The following is a 16568-nucleotide window of genomic DNA, read 5'->3' as shown; positions in this document are numbered from 1 at the left end:
TAAGAAATAAGGTATCATTTTTTGAGTTTTATCGAGATGTAAAACGGGTTGGTCACGTGATCAAATCCCATTTCGGGCTTTATGGAAGATTTGATAATGTGCCAACCCGTTTTACATCTCAATAAAACTCAAAAAATGATACCTTATTACTTATATTTACATTTGTGACTTATTCATACTTTATATTTGCCTGATTGTTACTTTTAACGTGTGAAGTGCGTTAATTTTTCAAACCCAACGGCAAGTATGTAATCCACTAAACGCGCGTCGACCCTTTATGTCGTCACAGAGAAATTACGTCGAACGTTTATTCAAACGCACATCTATGACCTCTTGACCCCATACCTGTATTTATACAGTTATAAAAACGCTTGCCTTCAGTAGTGTTATATAAAGGAAAACTTTTGCAAATGTAAATATAAAGGAATAAAATATCCTATGAATCTGTTAGAATTTATGCATATTTAATTGCCTAAATATATTAATATTTGCCGATGTAATATTTAAATGTACATGTATATACAGTGTATTATTACCATCCCATTCGAAGGTATCATTTGGAAAGAATAGGAACCGATGATAAATTAAATGCAACAAAATCAATACCAATTTTTATTACAGAGAAAAGACTATAGACTTACATTGTAAATTCCCTTCGCAAAGTTTGCGAGGACACTAATTTGTGTGTAATAGACGTAAAAAAGAAGGCTCAAAAGACTATTGGTTTCCGTACTGGAAACCAATAGTCTTCTGAGCCTTCTTTGTACCCAAAATGGAAATAATGAGAGAAGCGAAATGCTTATGGTGCGAGAAATATGAATTTGAAAATCTCAGCTGTAACAAAAATGTCCTTGATATTTCATCTAACATTAAAGCACACTTTTTGTAAAATCTCCACAATTTGAAAAATACTCAAAAAGATGGAAAATATTTGCCTATAAAGTTGCATTCACACGTACGACAATAAAAATAGCTAAAAGGATACCTTAAAACCAGGACTATTCTTAAAAAAAATAATTTTCCAATATAAGTGGGTTTTTGGATTCATTTAAAAAAAAAATAGTTTGTCCCAAATTTGCATAAAACATACATTTTTGTGAAAAGACGTCACATATAGGAAATTAAGACATGTAGGACAGACTCGCTATGACTGAAAAAATCCCATACATTTTTCAGTATGACAACAAGCAAATTCAAAGAACATGAAAATACCGCCTCTTCTCATTCAAAAGATATGACCAAGGTTAAAGTCTTTGTGACAGGTCCCTCCGCTTTCTCGAAAACGGGGGACAATAAGAAAATTATGCCGAATTAGAATAAAAGTTAGCGTAGACTAGCGTACCGATCGCAAAAGAAAAGGATACTCAGTATTTTTATATTTCCAGGTTTCGAACTGGAAAGCCTAAACCACATTTTTAATTATATATGCTAATTATTTTTGCTGAGAGCCTTACCCACCCCATAAAAGGATTTGCTTGTCAAAATTTTAATTCCATACATTTCAAAATTGAGAAATTTACTCTAAATGCTAAATTCTCAAAATGAATATGACTATGTATAACTTAATTAAGTTTTTTTTTTTTTAAATTATAATCTCTGAAGTACATATGAATAATTGACAATGTATCCATGTGATGAAAATCAATTCAATATTGTACATTTTTATGTTCATGATTTCCCATTTTCCAATAATAGACCATTATGGGATTTTTGCATTTTAAATCATTTATTTCTTCCTGCTTCCATCAGCATGGCCATTTAATTATTGTCCTCACGAATTCACTACTTTTCAATATCTTTTAAATGAAATCTTCATTGAAAATAAATTCAGGCTTCTGTAAGAAATTGAGATGTATATATATATATATATATATATATATATATATATATATATATATATATATATATATATATATATATATATATATATATATATATATATATATATATATAGTAAAAAATAACAGAACGCCGATTAAAACTCTACCGGTTTCAATTGTATCATCAGGAGTTTGACATATTGCTATAGATACAAACATTTCAAAGTATATTGTGACGTCATGTAACGTCAAAAGTGTTGCGCATTAGTACAGTTCATTGTGACGTCATTATGTTACGTTATTACGTTAACAGTTAGACAAATAATGCGGGAAAATTGTAAATTGTCTATTATGACAGGGCGTTTAGCTTTGGTTTAAACAATGAAATAAAATGTTTTTCCTTGGTTTCACGTTCCTTTTCGGAAGTCTTGTTATAGAACTTGTATATAGGAAACACTGTAAAATTAGGAAAAATGTTTTCAGCACATGTTCTAATATGTCCGCTCACGGCAGTGCACTGGTATTCAGTTTGACGAATTTGTTGACGATGGACGGTCATGCGGTGTCTTAGGGTGTCCCCGGTTTGGCCAATATAATGCTCGCCGCATCCTGAACATGTCATGACATATATCAAATTTGAACTTTCGCAGGTAAAAGAAGAATGAATAACGAATTTTCTTCCGTTTTTAAAAATAAATTGTTCGGTTTCCTGTAAAAAGGGACAGGTTCCACATCTTGGATGATGACATTTTTTAACACCGGCTGTTTCCTCTGTATTGTTAAATTTGGCTCGTGTTAAAATCTTCTTTAAGGATGGGCTCTGTCTTTTACTTTTGATCAACTGAAATTCACTGAATACGTCTTTCATCCTTGGATCATTCTCTAAAATTGGCATGTTGGTTTTGATGACTTGGAAAAATTCTTGATTTTTTGGATTGTGTGTAGATACGTAGGGAATGAGATTTTTTACGGGTTTTTCTTGTATCTGAAGTAGGCTGTTTCTGTCATGTAGTTTGGCGTTGTCTATTCCTTTTTCAATTAGTAATGTTGGATAATGCCTTTGTTTTAATAATTCCCGTAACTCATCAAGTCTGACATTTAAAATATCCTTGTCCGATATTATGGTACAGAGTCGCCTAGCTAAATTATATGGAATGTTGTTCTTGATGTGTTTTGGATGACAGGAATCGTAGAGAAGGTATTGTTTTGTGTCCGTGGCCTTGTAATATACGTCAGTTACGATTTTCCCTTCTTTTTTCATGACCATAACATCTAAAAATGGTAACTTGTTTTCGTCACTCTCCATTGTAAATTTCAAGTTGGGGTTCATGCTGTTTAAAATATCATAGAAACTTTGTAATTCATCGGTATATATATATAATAAAAAAATCACAACACCGAAATAAACTCAACCGGTTTCATTTCCAATCTTCAGGAGTTTGACAATACAATGCTTAGTTACACAAAATCAACATTCATATTGTGACGTCATAAAGCGTCAATACTTAGTTGCGCTTTAGCAAAGTTCATTATGACGTCATGATAATACGTACGTAAGTTAATACGGGAAATTAGATTTTTTCATACAAACAATACAGTTATATTATGCGGGTAAAAGTATATTTCTTAAATGAAATATAATTATGTTGCATTTAAAACAGGTTTATGTCTGTTTATAAAATGTTTTTCTTTAGTTTCACGTTCTTTTTCTGTAGTATCCCTTCGGAATTTGTAGAATGGAAAGACAGTAAAATTAGGGGTTTTATTTTTGGCACAGTTTCTGATGTGTTCGCTTACGGCGGTACACTAGTATTTTGGTTCCCTAATTTGTTGTCGGTGTACGGTCATTCTGTGTCTTGTCTCCTGTCTGGCCGATATAATTTTCACCACAACCGGCGCAGGTTATTACATAAATAAGATTAGAACTGGTGCATGACATTGATGTTTTAATAGTAAATACGCTTTAGTTTTAAATTGAAATTTGGATCCCTCTGTCAGGTATGAACCAGCAAACATCAATAGATGCAACAAGCCAAGATGCAGTACTTGCCCATACCTGACAGAGGGATCCAAATTTCAATTTAAAACTGGAAGCGTATTTACTATTAAAACATCAATGTCATGCACCAGTTCTAATCTTATTTATGTAATAACCTGCGCCGGTTGTGGTGAAAATTATATCGGCCAGACAGGAGACACCCTGACACAGAATGACCGTACACCGACAACAAATTAGGGAACCAAAATACCAGTGTACCGCCGTAAGCGAACACATCAGAAACTGTGCCAAAAATAAAACCCCTAATTTTACTGTCTTTCCATTCTACAAATTCCGAAGGGATACTACAGAAAAAGAACGTGAAACTAAAGAAAAACATTTTATAAACAGACATAAACCTGTTTTAAATGCAACATAATTATATTTCATTTAAGAAATATACTTTTACCCGCATAATATAACTGTATTGTTTGTATGAAAAAATCTAATTTCCCGTATTAACTTACGTACGTATTATCATGACGTCATAATGAACTTTGCTAAAGCGCAACTAAGTATTGACGCTTTATGACGTCACAATATGAATGTCGATTTTGTGTAACTAAGCATTGTATTGTCAAACTCCTGAAGATTGGAAATGAAACCGGTTGAGTTTATTTCGGTGTTGTGATTTTTTTATTATAACAATACGTGTGTGGATTTATACTATATATATATATATATATATATATATATATATATATATATATATATATATATATATATATATATATATATATATATATAGGCCTAAAATAAAAAAAAATGGTGGTGCTTTATTTATTAAGTACCCCTATGAAAATCTCTGTGATTTGTAAGCCAACAAAAACTTGACAATTTATAGATTCTATTTTAAAAAAAATCATACCTACCTACGTACCAGAGAAATAAATAACATGTTATTTATGCCTCTGCTACCTACCGACCCACTCTAAAAAAAAAATATAGGTCGGCAATATTGCAAACGAAGAATTTTTCAAGCTTGGCCTAATCTCTAAATATCAACGAACTGGGTTATCTTATCTGTATAAATCACAATAAGTGTTATCATTAACCTTTTACAGGGTAAATATTAAAATTAAATAATCTGGGAAGAGGACAGACTGCTTATAACCGACAACTCACTACCCGATTTTACGTAATCGGCGATTCAATGTCAAGTCGAATTCTTCGAGACGCGACCTGTTCAATATAGAGGCGTCATGTGACAATCTGATGATGTAAACAAAAGGATGCATACTGAATATCATGATGTTTGCGGAGCCTTTTGGGTGACATTACAAACAGAAATATGTGATAAATACAAAATCAAATAGAAGAACAATGGACGAGAGGAGAAGCTTGTTGAGCAACAGAAGAGGCGAGAGCGAACCAAGACCAGGAAACGCCTTTAAAGTGAAAGTAGCCCAGGGATCTATACTTCTAACAGTGGCACTGGAAAGACTTGCATTTTATAGTCTAACAGGGAATCTCGTATTGTTTCTCAACAGTCTTCCGTTCAGTTGGAAGTCTTACAATGCCCTTTATTGTACTTTCGTTTTCCTTGGAATATCGTATGTGTTGTCATTTGTGGGCGGGATAGTTGCAGACACTTGGCTTGGAAAATTCAAAACACTTCTACTATCCTTTGTAATTTACCTGGCGGGATATGTTTTTCTGCCTGTAATAACCTTTGAAAAAGAAACATCACAAAATACTACAGTTTTACCAGATATTTGTGGAAAAAATGACTTTGATGAAAATAAAATGTATGATATCATTGTCAGTCATGGCAAAGAAGAAACGGACTTATCTGGTGAAAACTGTGCAGGCCTCATTTTTGGAGTCCTGACAATTATAGCATTTGGTTCAGGAATATTCAGATCTGTAATAGCACCATTTGGTGCAGACCAGGTCAGAAATATATATTTACATGTATTTTATTTTTCTTTTGACCAAACCACGTACCATTTAAATTGTGAATTCCAATTTAGGTCTTAATGTATACATGATATAGCGGGACAGGTGTTAATTTTCATTCTCCATTTTTCATGAACTGTGCTGATCAATCTTTTCTTTCAGGTGAGAGGAGAGGGTCCACAGACAAGTTTAGCCTTTTTTAACTGGTATTATTGGTCCATCAACCTTGGAACTCTCATTGCTCTGTCAATTATTACTTATGTGCAGCAGGATTACAAGTTCTCTTATGGATACCTGACTGCAAATATTTGTTTGGCTTTGTCTTGTATTGTTTTCTTGATAGGTATGTTCATTTTAATATCCATTAATCTGTGATCATAATCAAACTTAAAATTTGAGGTATGTGGATAACATTTATGAGCTGCTGTATTTCATTTCTTTTTACTCACTTGTGTTTAGGATGGTGGTCATATGTTTATGTACCAAAAACAGGAAGCATTTTGACCAATATTTTCAAAATTTTATTCGAGTCCTGCCAAAGACGGAAAATAAATAGAAACAGAATAAACAATGTTGAACAAGTCAGGTAAGTTTTCCTACAGTTCTTAGGATATTCTGTAGTTGTATAAGAATTATAATTATGTTTGTTTTCGGAATTTATGGAATAGAAGAAGAGCATTTTTGTTTGATAAGAGCATTGTATTTAATAAACAGTGCAGATATATCAGACATTCCAGAGCTCCCCTCTAGCGAGTCTTCCCCCTCCTTCCTTGACCGTGCTAAATATAGATATGGTGGAAGTTTCCATGAAACAGCAGTAGATGATGTGAAACAATTGTTGAAAATTCTCTGTGTATTTCTCACCACATTGCCTTACTGGATGGTCTACTTCCAGGTTTGTAGGAAGTTACTGTATTAACTTGAAGATAAAAAAAATCTAAGATAAACATTTCAAAGTTGGCATATGTTCATTGTTTTTTTCCACTTTTCGTTAAGATGCAGACAACTTTTGAACTTCAAGGATTGCACATGAAACTTCATTTATCACATGCAGAAACTTTCAAAATATGTAACAACAGTTTCCCAAATTACTCCCCAGACTCCAATCAAAACAAAAGCACAGTAAGTACTCTAATTTTAGCTCAATTAAAACTAAGACAACACTGAACAACAAAAGAATTAGCATAAATGCTCATTAAGATCGTAAATTAGGTGTAAAAAGGTCAGTTTAAATATTTTCATTTGGAAATTTTCTCTACATCCTTTGTGGGATTTTTGTTATAATCAGTTCACTTTCTTTCAGGTTGTGGCAGCTTGGTTTACTTTATTTGATGTGATATTCCTCATCATTCTTCTGCCACTCTTTGACAGAGTTATCTACCCTTATTGGGCTCGGCGTGGGAAACCTGTTGGCATGGTTTTTAGGATCAGTTTGGGAATGATGTTTGCTACTTGTGCTGTTTTAGTAGCAGGAGTTGTTGAACTCTTCAGACTTAAAGCGGTTTGGAAATATCCAAATGAGGAATGTTGTAGCTCGACAATCAACCAGACCATTGGTAAACAAAATTATTGATTTGAATTATCAAGATTTTTCTGCATGTATTTTCCTAAAATGATAAATAAAAAATATTTTTCAAGGATATTTAGTTGCGGTGTACTGCAGTTGATGTGAATAAGAGTTTGTGTTGTTAGCAGATTTTAACATGTATTCTTTTATTTGAACAATCAATTATATAGCTGGTTTTCCTCTTTTATAGTTATAGGAAGAAACTTATCCTTGAATATACTCCCATTTTGATAATAATATTTTATTGCATATTTGAACATGTTTCAGGTCACACTGTCTACAGAGCGGCAGACATGAGTGTTTTCTGGCAGATCCCACAATACGCTCTGATTGGGATCAGTGAAGTGTTTGCAAGTGTGGCTGGTAGGTTACCGACTTATGAATTTTTCACCATAGACTGAATATCAATAAATGAATAATAAATGATGATTTTATTATTGTCAAATTATATCTGAATGAAAGTTTTATCTTTCCCTCATCAAATGTACATGCACATGAAATACACCATCAAACAGATAGAAATGTAGAGAGTACATTTAGAGTTATCTTTCTTTTTAGCTTTGGAATTCGCCTACCAGATGGCACCAAAGTCAATGAAAGGGATCATCATGGGATTCTTTTATCTTTTTACTGGGATTGGCAGCCTGCTGGGAACAGGCACCATGTTTGCCTTCAAAGGAACCTGGTTCTTCCAAGAAGATTTTGGCAATATTAATTGTCGCATGCCCTGTAATTCTGATGGAACATACAATAAGTCGTGTCACCTGGATTACTATTTCTTCTTTTTAGCAGGTCTAGAATTTGTAGGAATGTTTGTTTTTATTGTGGTGGCACGGCTTTTAAACCTTACGCAGCATCTGGTGGCTATAAACAAACCAGCACGGCTAGCTGGGGTGCATGAGAGATCTTTTCGAGATGAAAGAAGAGAAGGTTTTGTGTCAAGTGGGAGTCAGAGAGGGAACAGATGAAAGGACAGCTTAATTAAAGCTGGTGGTTTCTAAAATAAAGAAAAGCCCACAGTGTTCAGTCATGTTATGAAATATTTTGTAAAGTGTAATACCAACAAAACTCTGAACAAAAACGCACATTTAGTTCACCTCAACAAAGTTGGGGAGAATTATCCACAATGAAAATTGGCATTGGTGTCAGCATCCCAGGTTGATGTTTTTGGAGCAGATTTCTTTTCAAGTTTATTAATCAAGTACTTCTATTGTGCTCTATCATATTAATTCATGAATCTTGGAGCATAAGCATACTTCTATTATGTTTTGTTTACCAGTTAAGGTTTCATATGCTGCAATTTCAACAAAGGAATGAACACAGTACTTTGAAAGCAGGTTAAAGTTTTTGGAGTAGGTGTCATTCAAAAGTAACTATAAACCTTATATTTACCAAACTTGCAGGGATGATACATCTAAGGATGCATACTAATGAACTAGCTTCAGATACTAGATCTGACCTACATTTTAGAGATGAGTGACCAGGTTAAAGTTTATGAACCATTGTTAAAATTAGACTAAAAGTCCATTTCCAAGTTACATGTACTGCAACCTAATAAAACCAAATTGACCTAAATATTTCATCTAAGGATGCACAGTACTAGATTAGTAGTTTAGTGTGCGACTTTGCCTTACTTTAAAGATAACATTAGTTGAGGTGAGCTCTATAATCTCTGATAAGCTCTTTGCTTTAAAATATTATATTTTTATGACACAATATTCAGTAGATATTCAATAGACCTCTACTTTCTGCAGATGTGAATAGTACTCTATTTTTTTTTATTTCCATGTTAGATATAATACTCTGTAGAATATAGCTGCAATAAATGTCTTGTAAGTCCCAAAAGTTAAAGTTAAGCTAAGAAATGTTTAGCATTTTATCTTGGAGTTAATAATAGGACTGAAGTTGTTAAGATAAAAAGAGAAATTAATGTATATTCACTGTGATTTTGACAAAACAAGAATAGTTTAAATTATTGTTTGTATCTTGTAAGTTTATTTTAAAAATAAATAAATAAAGAATCATTTTGATATTGTGCCTTTGCATGTTTTGATGCTAGTTTTTGAGATTGAAATTGACACATTTTGTGACGTCATAATGCACTGACTAGACAGAAAATTACGTCATTTTTGATAGACATGCAATCATCAAAGGTCCAGATGATATTGAATGCATTGTTAGCTAAAATTAAGCAGTTTCAGTTTTTACAGAAATTCACAGAGCCAAATAATGCCATAAGTAAACCTTGTTCTTTATCTGCTTATATTTTCTAAATATTGTCATTTATTTATATACAGAAGTATATGATTGAAGATCACAAACATAATAATTGAAAGTGCAGAGACTGTTTTCTTGGTCTGAAATGAAAAAAAAAATGAATAAAAATTGAGGAATGTGTGTTTTCTTGAGTGGGATGTTTCAAAAGAAGTCCTTCAATTTAAAACACTCTTGCTTCTGAAAAAGTTTCTTTTCTACTTTTGAGGACTGCCTTTTTTTACTATTCTTGTATTTTTTAAATCATCACTTCAATGGTCCTTGTTACACAAGACTTTGGTGCTGAAACAATTTATTTGTTATCTGATTATATTAGATATTTGTTGCAAATATTAATTGGTTATAGACCAAAGTAATTCATGCTCTCCTTTTTGAAATTTTTCTAGAATTAATGCCTTGTGTTATTATGTGCAGAGGGCATTGGGTATCACAGATTGAACATTAAATGAATTATATGTATGGCTGTATATTATTTACTTTATTGCAGTTCCTCACGAGATGAAGTGCATTTAGTCATAAAAATGCTAAAAGCAGTTTGCAGAATTTGCATTAAGTAACACTGAGTTTAGATCGAGTCTCTAAGCTAATATAACATATAAATGTAATTTTCTTATTTTATGTACATATTCATTCATAATAATGATGATGTCTATTTTTTTACTTCTGGAATTAAAACGTTATTTTTTAATATGTGTCCTGTTTTTGTTTTTTATGATTTTTTACCAACTTACCAAGTGATTTTTCCCACCTACAAATGTACATATTTAAAACAAAATTCTGTTAGGGTATCTAGTAAATTATTGTTTTTTCATTGGTATCTGAATTTGTGCTGGTAAATTTAATTTTGAGCATCCATGCAAGTTGGATACACTACTACATGACTTGTGGTTCATTTGGAAATGACCTGCTCCTAAATCTTTGACCTTTTCAATTATTGGAAAATGATGCCAAATCTCCAAAACATATCTGGACGAGTGCATTCCATTGATACAGCTTCTTTGCAAGTTTATTACATTCTTGAGGATTATCATTCTTTGAAAATGGGCTTGCTCCAAAACCCTTGTCCCAAAAATGTAGATCATATCCACCATCCAAAGCAAATTTGGTATTGTGCATCCCTAGATGCAGCATCCATATATTCACTACCAGACTTGCTTCAGAAAGTATAGGTCTGATCTCTGTATTCCGAATAAGTAAAAAGGTTTAAGTTTTTGCAACAAATCCATTCCTTGGTAACGATGAGGCCTGTAAAGTTTAGACATGTTTGGATGATGGTATTTTTCAGATGTTGTATATGACTGGCATTTTCTTGATGAACAAGATATCTCTGAGAAACATTAATGGCCCAATATGGCAGCTGCCTTACGCCAATGATTTAAGTTTTTTCAATTGTAAGTCAAACTTCAAGGTCAGCGGTCAAGAAATGTGCCCAAGGACAGGTACTTTTACAAGGAATATACGGATGAAATGTAAGTCTTTGTACCAACCATTCAGAAAATATAGCCAAATTCATTTTTTTCGTTTCAAAATGTAGCTTTAACAGATGAACTACATTTAGTCATAAAAATGCTAAATGCAGATTGCAAAATTTGCATTAGTAATACTGAGTTTAGAGTCTCTTCACTAACATAACATATTAATGTTAGTATTTTTCCTATTTCATGTACATACTCATTCAAAATAATGATTTACTCAATTTTTTTTTATTTCTGGAATTAAGGACAGATGATACAAACAATTTTTTTCTGTGGAGGAGACTTGATATCAAGTCTCAAGTTTAGAAAAGTGGATATTTCTTAGAATTTTTTCTCCAAAAATCTGGAAAATAAAATAGACTTGGAATATTTTAGTAATATTTCAATAAAATTACAAATATGGATAAAACACACTCAGTAAAGGTTTACAGAAGAAAATAAATTTTAGAATATGTTATATTGGTGCAAAAAGTGTAAAATAATCTTTAGAAAAGAATACCAAGCCAGGTTACTTTTATCAGGAAAAGCAAAATAGTAAAAATTAGCGTATATGATATTGATGAATTTTTGTCATCTTGTTTTTCTTCCTAAAAATCACCTGGCTTGGTATATTTTTCTAGGGTTTACATTGCACTTTAGCACCAAGATAACATATTATGAAATTTGTTTTCACCTGTAAACCTTTACTTAGTGTGATTTGTCTATTTTTGTTTTTTCATTGAAATATTACTAATATTTTCCAAGTCTATTTCATTTTCCAGTTCTTAGGATAAAAAATTCTAAGAATTATCCACTTTTCTAAACTCGAGACATGCTATTAAGACTCTTCCAAACAAAAAAATTGTTTGTATCATCTGTCCTTAAAACATATTATTTTCAAATGTGTCCTGTTTTTGTTTTTTAATTAGTCAAATCAAAAACTGTCCGCAAGTGAGTAATTTTTCCCAGCTACAAACTTACAGGTTTAAAACAAAATTCTCCTGGGGTATCCAGTAAATTATTTATTGTTGTTTCATTGGTATCGATTTATGCATGTGAATTAAATTTTGAGAATCCATGCAAGTTGGATACAATACTGCAGGACTGATTGTTCATTTGGAAATGACCTGCTCCTAAATCTTTGACCTTTTCAATTATTGGAAAATGATGCCAGATCTCCAAAACATATCTGGACGAACATGTATACATTTCATAGATAAAGCATCTTTGCAAGTTTGTTGTCCATAAAAATTATCATTCTTTGGAAATGGACTTGCTCCAAAACCTGTGTCCCAAAGATGTAGATCATATCCATCATTCAAACCAAATCTGGTATTGTGCATCCCTTAAGATGCAGCATCCATATTTACTACCAGACTTGCTTCAGACAGTAGTATTGAACACTGTATTCTGAATAAGTAAAAAGGTTTAAGTTTTTGCAGCAGATCCATTCCTTGGTAACAATAAGCCCTGTAACGATTAGACACATTTGGATGATGCCACTACCAGGTATTTTTCAGATGATGTATATGACCGGCATTTTCCTGATGAACAAGATATATCTCTGAGAACCATTAATGGCCCAACATGGCAGCTTAAGGCAATGGTTTAAGTTTTTCAATTGTAAGTCAAACTTCAAAGTCAGTAGTCAAGAAATGTTGATATCCAAGGACAGGTACTATTACGAAGAATATACTGGTGAAATGTAAACAGTCTTAGTACCAACCATTTAGAAAATAAAACCAAAAAAAAAAAACCAAAGTTTTTTTTTTCTCTCAAAAGTAGCTTTTAGACCAAGGTCCATGGATGAGATCATTAATAAGATACAAAAGTAAAGGCCTTGTCATAAGGAATGCAGAAAAATGAACTTTGAAAGCCTTAGCAGCAACTGTTCTAAAATAATACAAAAAGTTTATTTTTTTCAAAGATCAAACATCAAGATCATGAAGTCTGGACACTTGAAACGCCTATGAAATATACAGGCTTTAGGCCTAGTTTCATCCATCCCCAAAAAAAATATTGTCAGGGTTAAAGTTCGGCATGCCTTTGCAAAAGCAGGTCAATCTCTAGAGTCCAGATTAAGATGGTAATACATTAGTACCTAAGAAAGACCTTGTCACAAGGAATTCACATGTGAAGTCAAACGTTATACCAAAGTAAACGTTTTTGCTAGCAAACAGATTCCTTGGTAACAACAGACAAACAGAAATATAAGGGAACAAACAGACCAAGTGTATATCCCCAAAGATCTTCGATGAAGAAGGGGTGGGGGTGGCATAATAAACATGTTGAAGCTTGGTCTATTCCAGAAATAACTTTACGTCCTTGGTCTAAACTTGAAGAGGTGCGCATTGCTAGAACATTCATCAGTTGTGAAACTTATTAGGCTTGTCTATAGAAGCTAAATTTTTAATACTCGTCAAGATAATCATGATAATTTATTTGAAAAAGAAGTTTATAGGTTGTGACACAAGTTCATGAAGACACAAAAGCTGGTAACATAAATCTTGCTTACAACATTTATATTTAAGAATTCTTCTAATTCGAACCTCAGTGTACAATCGTGTTTATTTAAATAAATTCGTTTAAATGACTAAATTCACAGTCTTTGGAGAGTTTCTTCTGAGTCTGAATTCCACGATGAACACCAGGATCATAGACAGAACGAGCTCTCCCCCGGCGATGTACAGTTTTAGATATTCACAAAGGTGGTTGCTATACAGGTACCCTATTGTAAAACCCAGCGCCTGGAACATACGGAGATTGGAAAAGGCCGGTTCCTGCTTGTCGGAGAATGCCAAACCAACCAAAGCTGCAAACGAAATCAATGTTACAAAATTTGTTTATATTTGTACATGTATGTCTTTGATGTTGCTTAAACATATAGAAAGATTAAAGTAATATACGCTATAACGTGCGCCATTTTAAAATACGGCTGGAAATTTATATATTTTGTTTACCAATAAAAGTTACGAAAATGCTGTAAATTACACCATTTAAATAAAATTCGTTATAAAGTTATCAAATTATAATTATTTATTATCGTGCAAGGAGAATAATGTCTATTTTAAGTAAATCCACCACGTGACGCCGTCGCTACTTTTAGATTGATAAACAAACACGGCGTCAAGAAAACGAGGTAAGCCCTTTGAGATACAACTCACTTTTGACATGGATGGCGTGTTACTATTAATATAACTTATCTTTAAATGTAATCAGTATCAACCATCTATACTCTGTTATGACGCATATTAAACTTTTATTAATAATCGTTGTCAAAATGCAACGTGCCTCGTTGTCTATAATTTCCCGTGGACATACGTGTCTATATTTAGACCTACTGTTTACGCACTTCCTTTATCAATATTCATGAAAAGACTGAATTCTTGATTGCAGATATTGCTTTATTGTTCTGTTATTACAACGAGTTTTATAGTTAAATTTTGTGGAAATATTATTTTTTCATTACACTTTATGTGTTTCAAATCATTTAATCATTTTGTTTCACATACAAATCGGCATCCATACGGCGTATATTACTTTAACTTTTTTTACTTTACTATGTAAAGTACATAATCTTAAAAATACAGAATTTCATACAATTTCACATTTAAGACAGTGTACTTGATTTGATAAATGAAATTTACCTGCACTTTGTGTTTGCCATATAGAATCCGCAAGTCCCCATATACCCGGAATAACAAAGAATATAATTAATTGTTTTCTGGCCAGATGCCAAAGTTCCATAGCAATGAGGGCACCAATGTTCAGAGCAGTGGCAATGATAAACAGGGTGGGTCTGCCCACATGTTTACTTAGAAAGCCACTAATTGGAGAGCCAATAGTGTTGGTGACCCCAAAGCATATCATGGTGTATCCTATCCATTCGATACCTATCTCACACGTCACATAAGCCTAAGAAAAAAGAACAAATGTCTTAATGATATACATTAGCCTAACAAAGAAATGAAATAAAATAACTATATAATTTTAATTTAAGCATAAGGGCCTTGCTTTTGCGTAATTCTGAGTACAAGTATTTCCTACTGCGCAGATGGTCTGAACCTTTTACAGTAAACACATACCAAATCTTGCTTATCGTTGAAATTACAGTATCTTGACTGCATTGAAGATCTTAACAGTTTTACCAATTTCTTGTTATAATATAAAGAACAAATGTATATATTCATGCTATTGTACGGAACCTTTTCACACCGATGGGAAAAACAAGACAACAGCCTTGATGTCTTTTTTCCATCATCTGACCATAGGTTATTGTAACCACGAGGTAAATAATTAAATAAATCAATCAAGTTAGACTTACCATAGTAAATTCAGCATACACTATCGTTTGTTCCAGGCCAGTCCAAAGATAGAACGGCACCAGCATCGCCATATTGGAGTTAGTGACGAGCAGACGAACAGTGGAGACGAGCTTCGATCTGAAGGACTCGGTCGGGCCATTGGACTCCTGCTTCATTGGCCTGAGCATGATGATGGTAACAACCAAACCAACTGCAGAGAAACCCATGTACACACTGAGGAGAATGATTTCTATTTTACTCTCAGGATGTATTCCTGCTTTTGTAGTGTTTTTAGTTTCCGGCTTTATTGTTATCGGGCAGAAATTTCTTCCACAATAATCAGGAGTTGTTACATTTAAGGAACTGTTTTCATTGACGAGAACCAAAGAGGATATGAGATTGCCCCAAATCTGTGTACTCTGAAACGCTGCACAGAAGATGCCAAAGAATTTACTCAGGATATGATCGAAGCTTCCCTCTGTTATTTTCGCATATTCCATCGCAATGGAGGTCACCAGAGCACCTTGCGCGGTCCACATGAGTCCTGTGGCCAGACCCTCTATCCCCGCTCCTGGGATGAGGACGTACCCCGCGGGATAATAATTTGCACCCACATAGATACACAGAGCAATCCATGAAACCACCAAAGCTCCTTTACTACCAATATAACTAATAATAACCGGAGCTAAAAGGCACGAGATGAGTCCCCCGCCCGTCAGAGCGGCCAGTGAGTATACACCTACACCTGGATTTAGACTGGACTCTAAATTCTGCAGTCCAGAGTAGGCCGTGAAAGAAAATATCCACATGATACATATTGCAGCAAAGTTAAGTAACAGCCTCCTCTTGATGGGCCTCGCTTCTCCTTCCTCGTAAGTCAGTAAACCTTCATCTGTAGCTTTTAACATTTTTCTTCTCTTTTTTTACTGAGCAACTAATAATATATCTGTATAGTCATGCTTTTTATGAAGTCCTTTCGTCTCACTCATACAACGGCTGACCGCTTTATCATTCTATTGTTATTGTTATCTCATTTGATTGCAGTACCTTTTTAATCAGTTAACTTGAACCTTTGGCTTATGAAACGAAATGTCCACTAGGTAAAAGTTAAATTATTGTGAGTTGATGTTGCTAAAGTTTTGTTTTTATCTTTATAAATAAAACTAATTAGATTCACTAGACAATGTTATGGATTGATAACTTATCTGAATG

The 16568-nt window shown here is 33.2% G+C and overlaps 2 protein-coding genes across 2 annotated transcripts; one reads left to right on the top strand and one right to left on the bottom strand.

The window, feature by feature from the left end:
• The first annotated feature begins 5033 nt into the window (after positions 1 to 5033).
• Positions 5034 to 10286, top strand: LOC134231273 (solute carrier family 15 member 4-like). Its single transcript, XM_062713209.1, has 8 exons — positions 5034 to 5751; positions 5920 to 6100; positions 6217 to 6343; positions 6472 to 6652; positions 6754 to 6879; positions 7061 to 7313; positions 7592 to 7687; positions 7883 to 10286. The coding sequence occupies exons 1-8, from the start codon at positions 5182 to 5184 to the stop codon at positions 8290 to 8292; spliced, it is 1944 nt and encodes a 647-aa protein (XP_062569193.1). The 5' UTR covers positions 5034 to 5181; the 3' UTR covers positions 8293 to 10286.
• A 3318-nt stretch (positions 10287 to 13604) lies between these two features.
• Positions 13605 to 16275, bottom strand: LOC134231303 (protein unc-93 homolog A-like). The gene is made up of 3 exons (XM_062713240.1): positions 15377 to 16275; positions 14700 to 14967; positions 13605 to 13864 (listed from the first exon to the last, which is right to left on the bottom strand). The coding sequence occupies exons 1-3, from the start codon at positions 16262 to 16264 to the stop codon at positions 13638 to 13640; spliced, it is 1383 nt and encodes a 460-aa protein (XP_062569224.1). The 5' UTR covers positions 16265 to 16275; the 3' UTR covers positions 13605 to 13637.
• Between the last annotated feature and the right edge of the window lie 293 nt (positions 16276 to 16568).

This window comes from Saccostrea cucullata, unplaced genomic scaffold, assembly GCF_032062105.1.
Source record: "Saccostrea cucullata isolate Sc308-1 unplaced genomic scaffold, CSIRO_AGI_Scuc_v1 ctg462, whole genome shotgun sequence".
Classification (NCBI taxonomy): Eukaryota; Metazoa; Mollusca; class Bivalvia; order Ostreida; family Ostreidae; genus Saccostrea; species Saccostrea cuccullata.
This window is presented reverse-complemented; position numbering and strand designations above follow the sequence as displayed.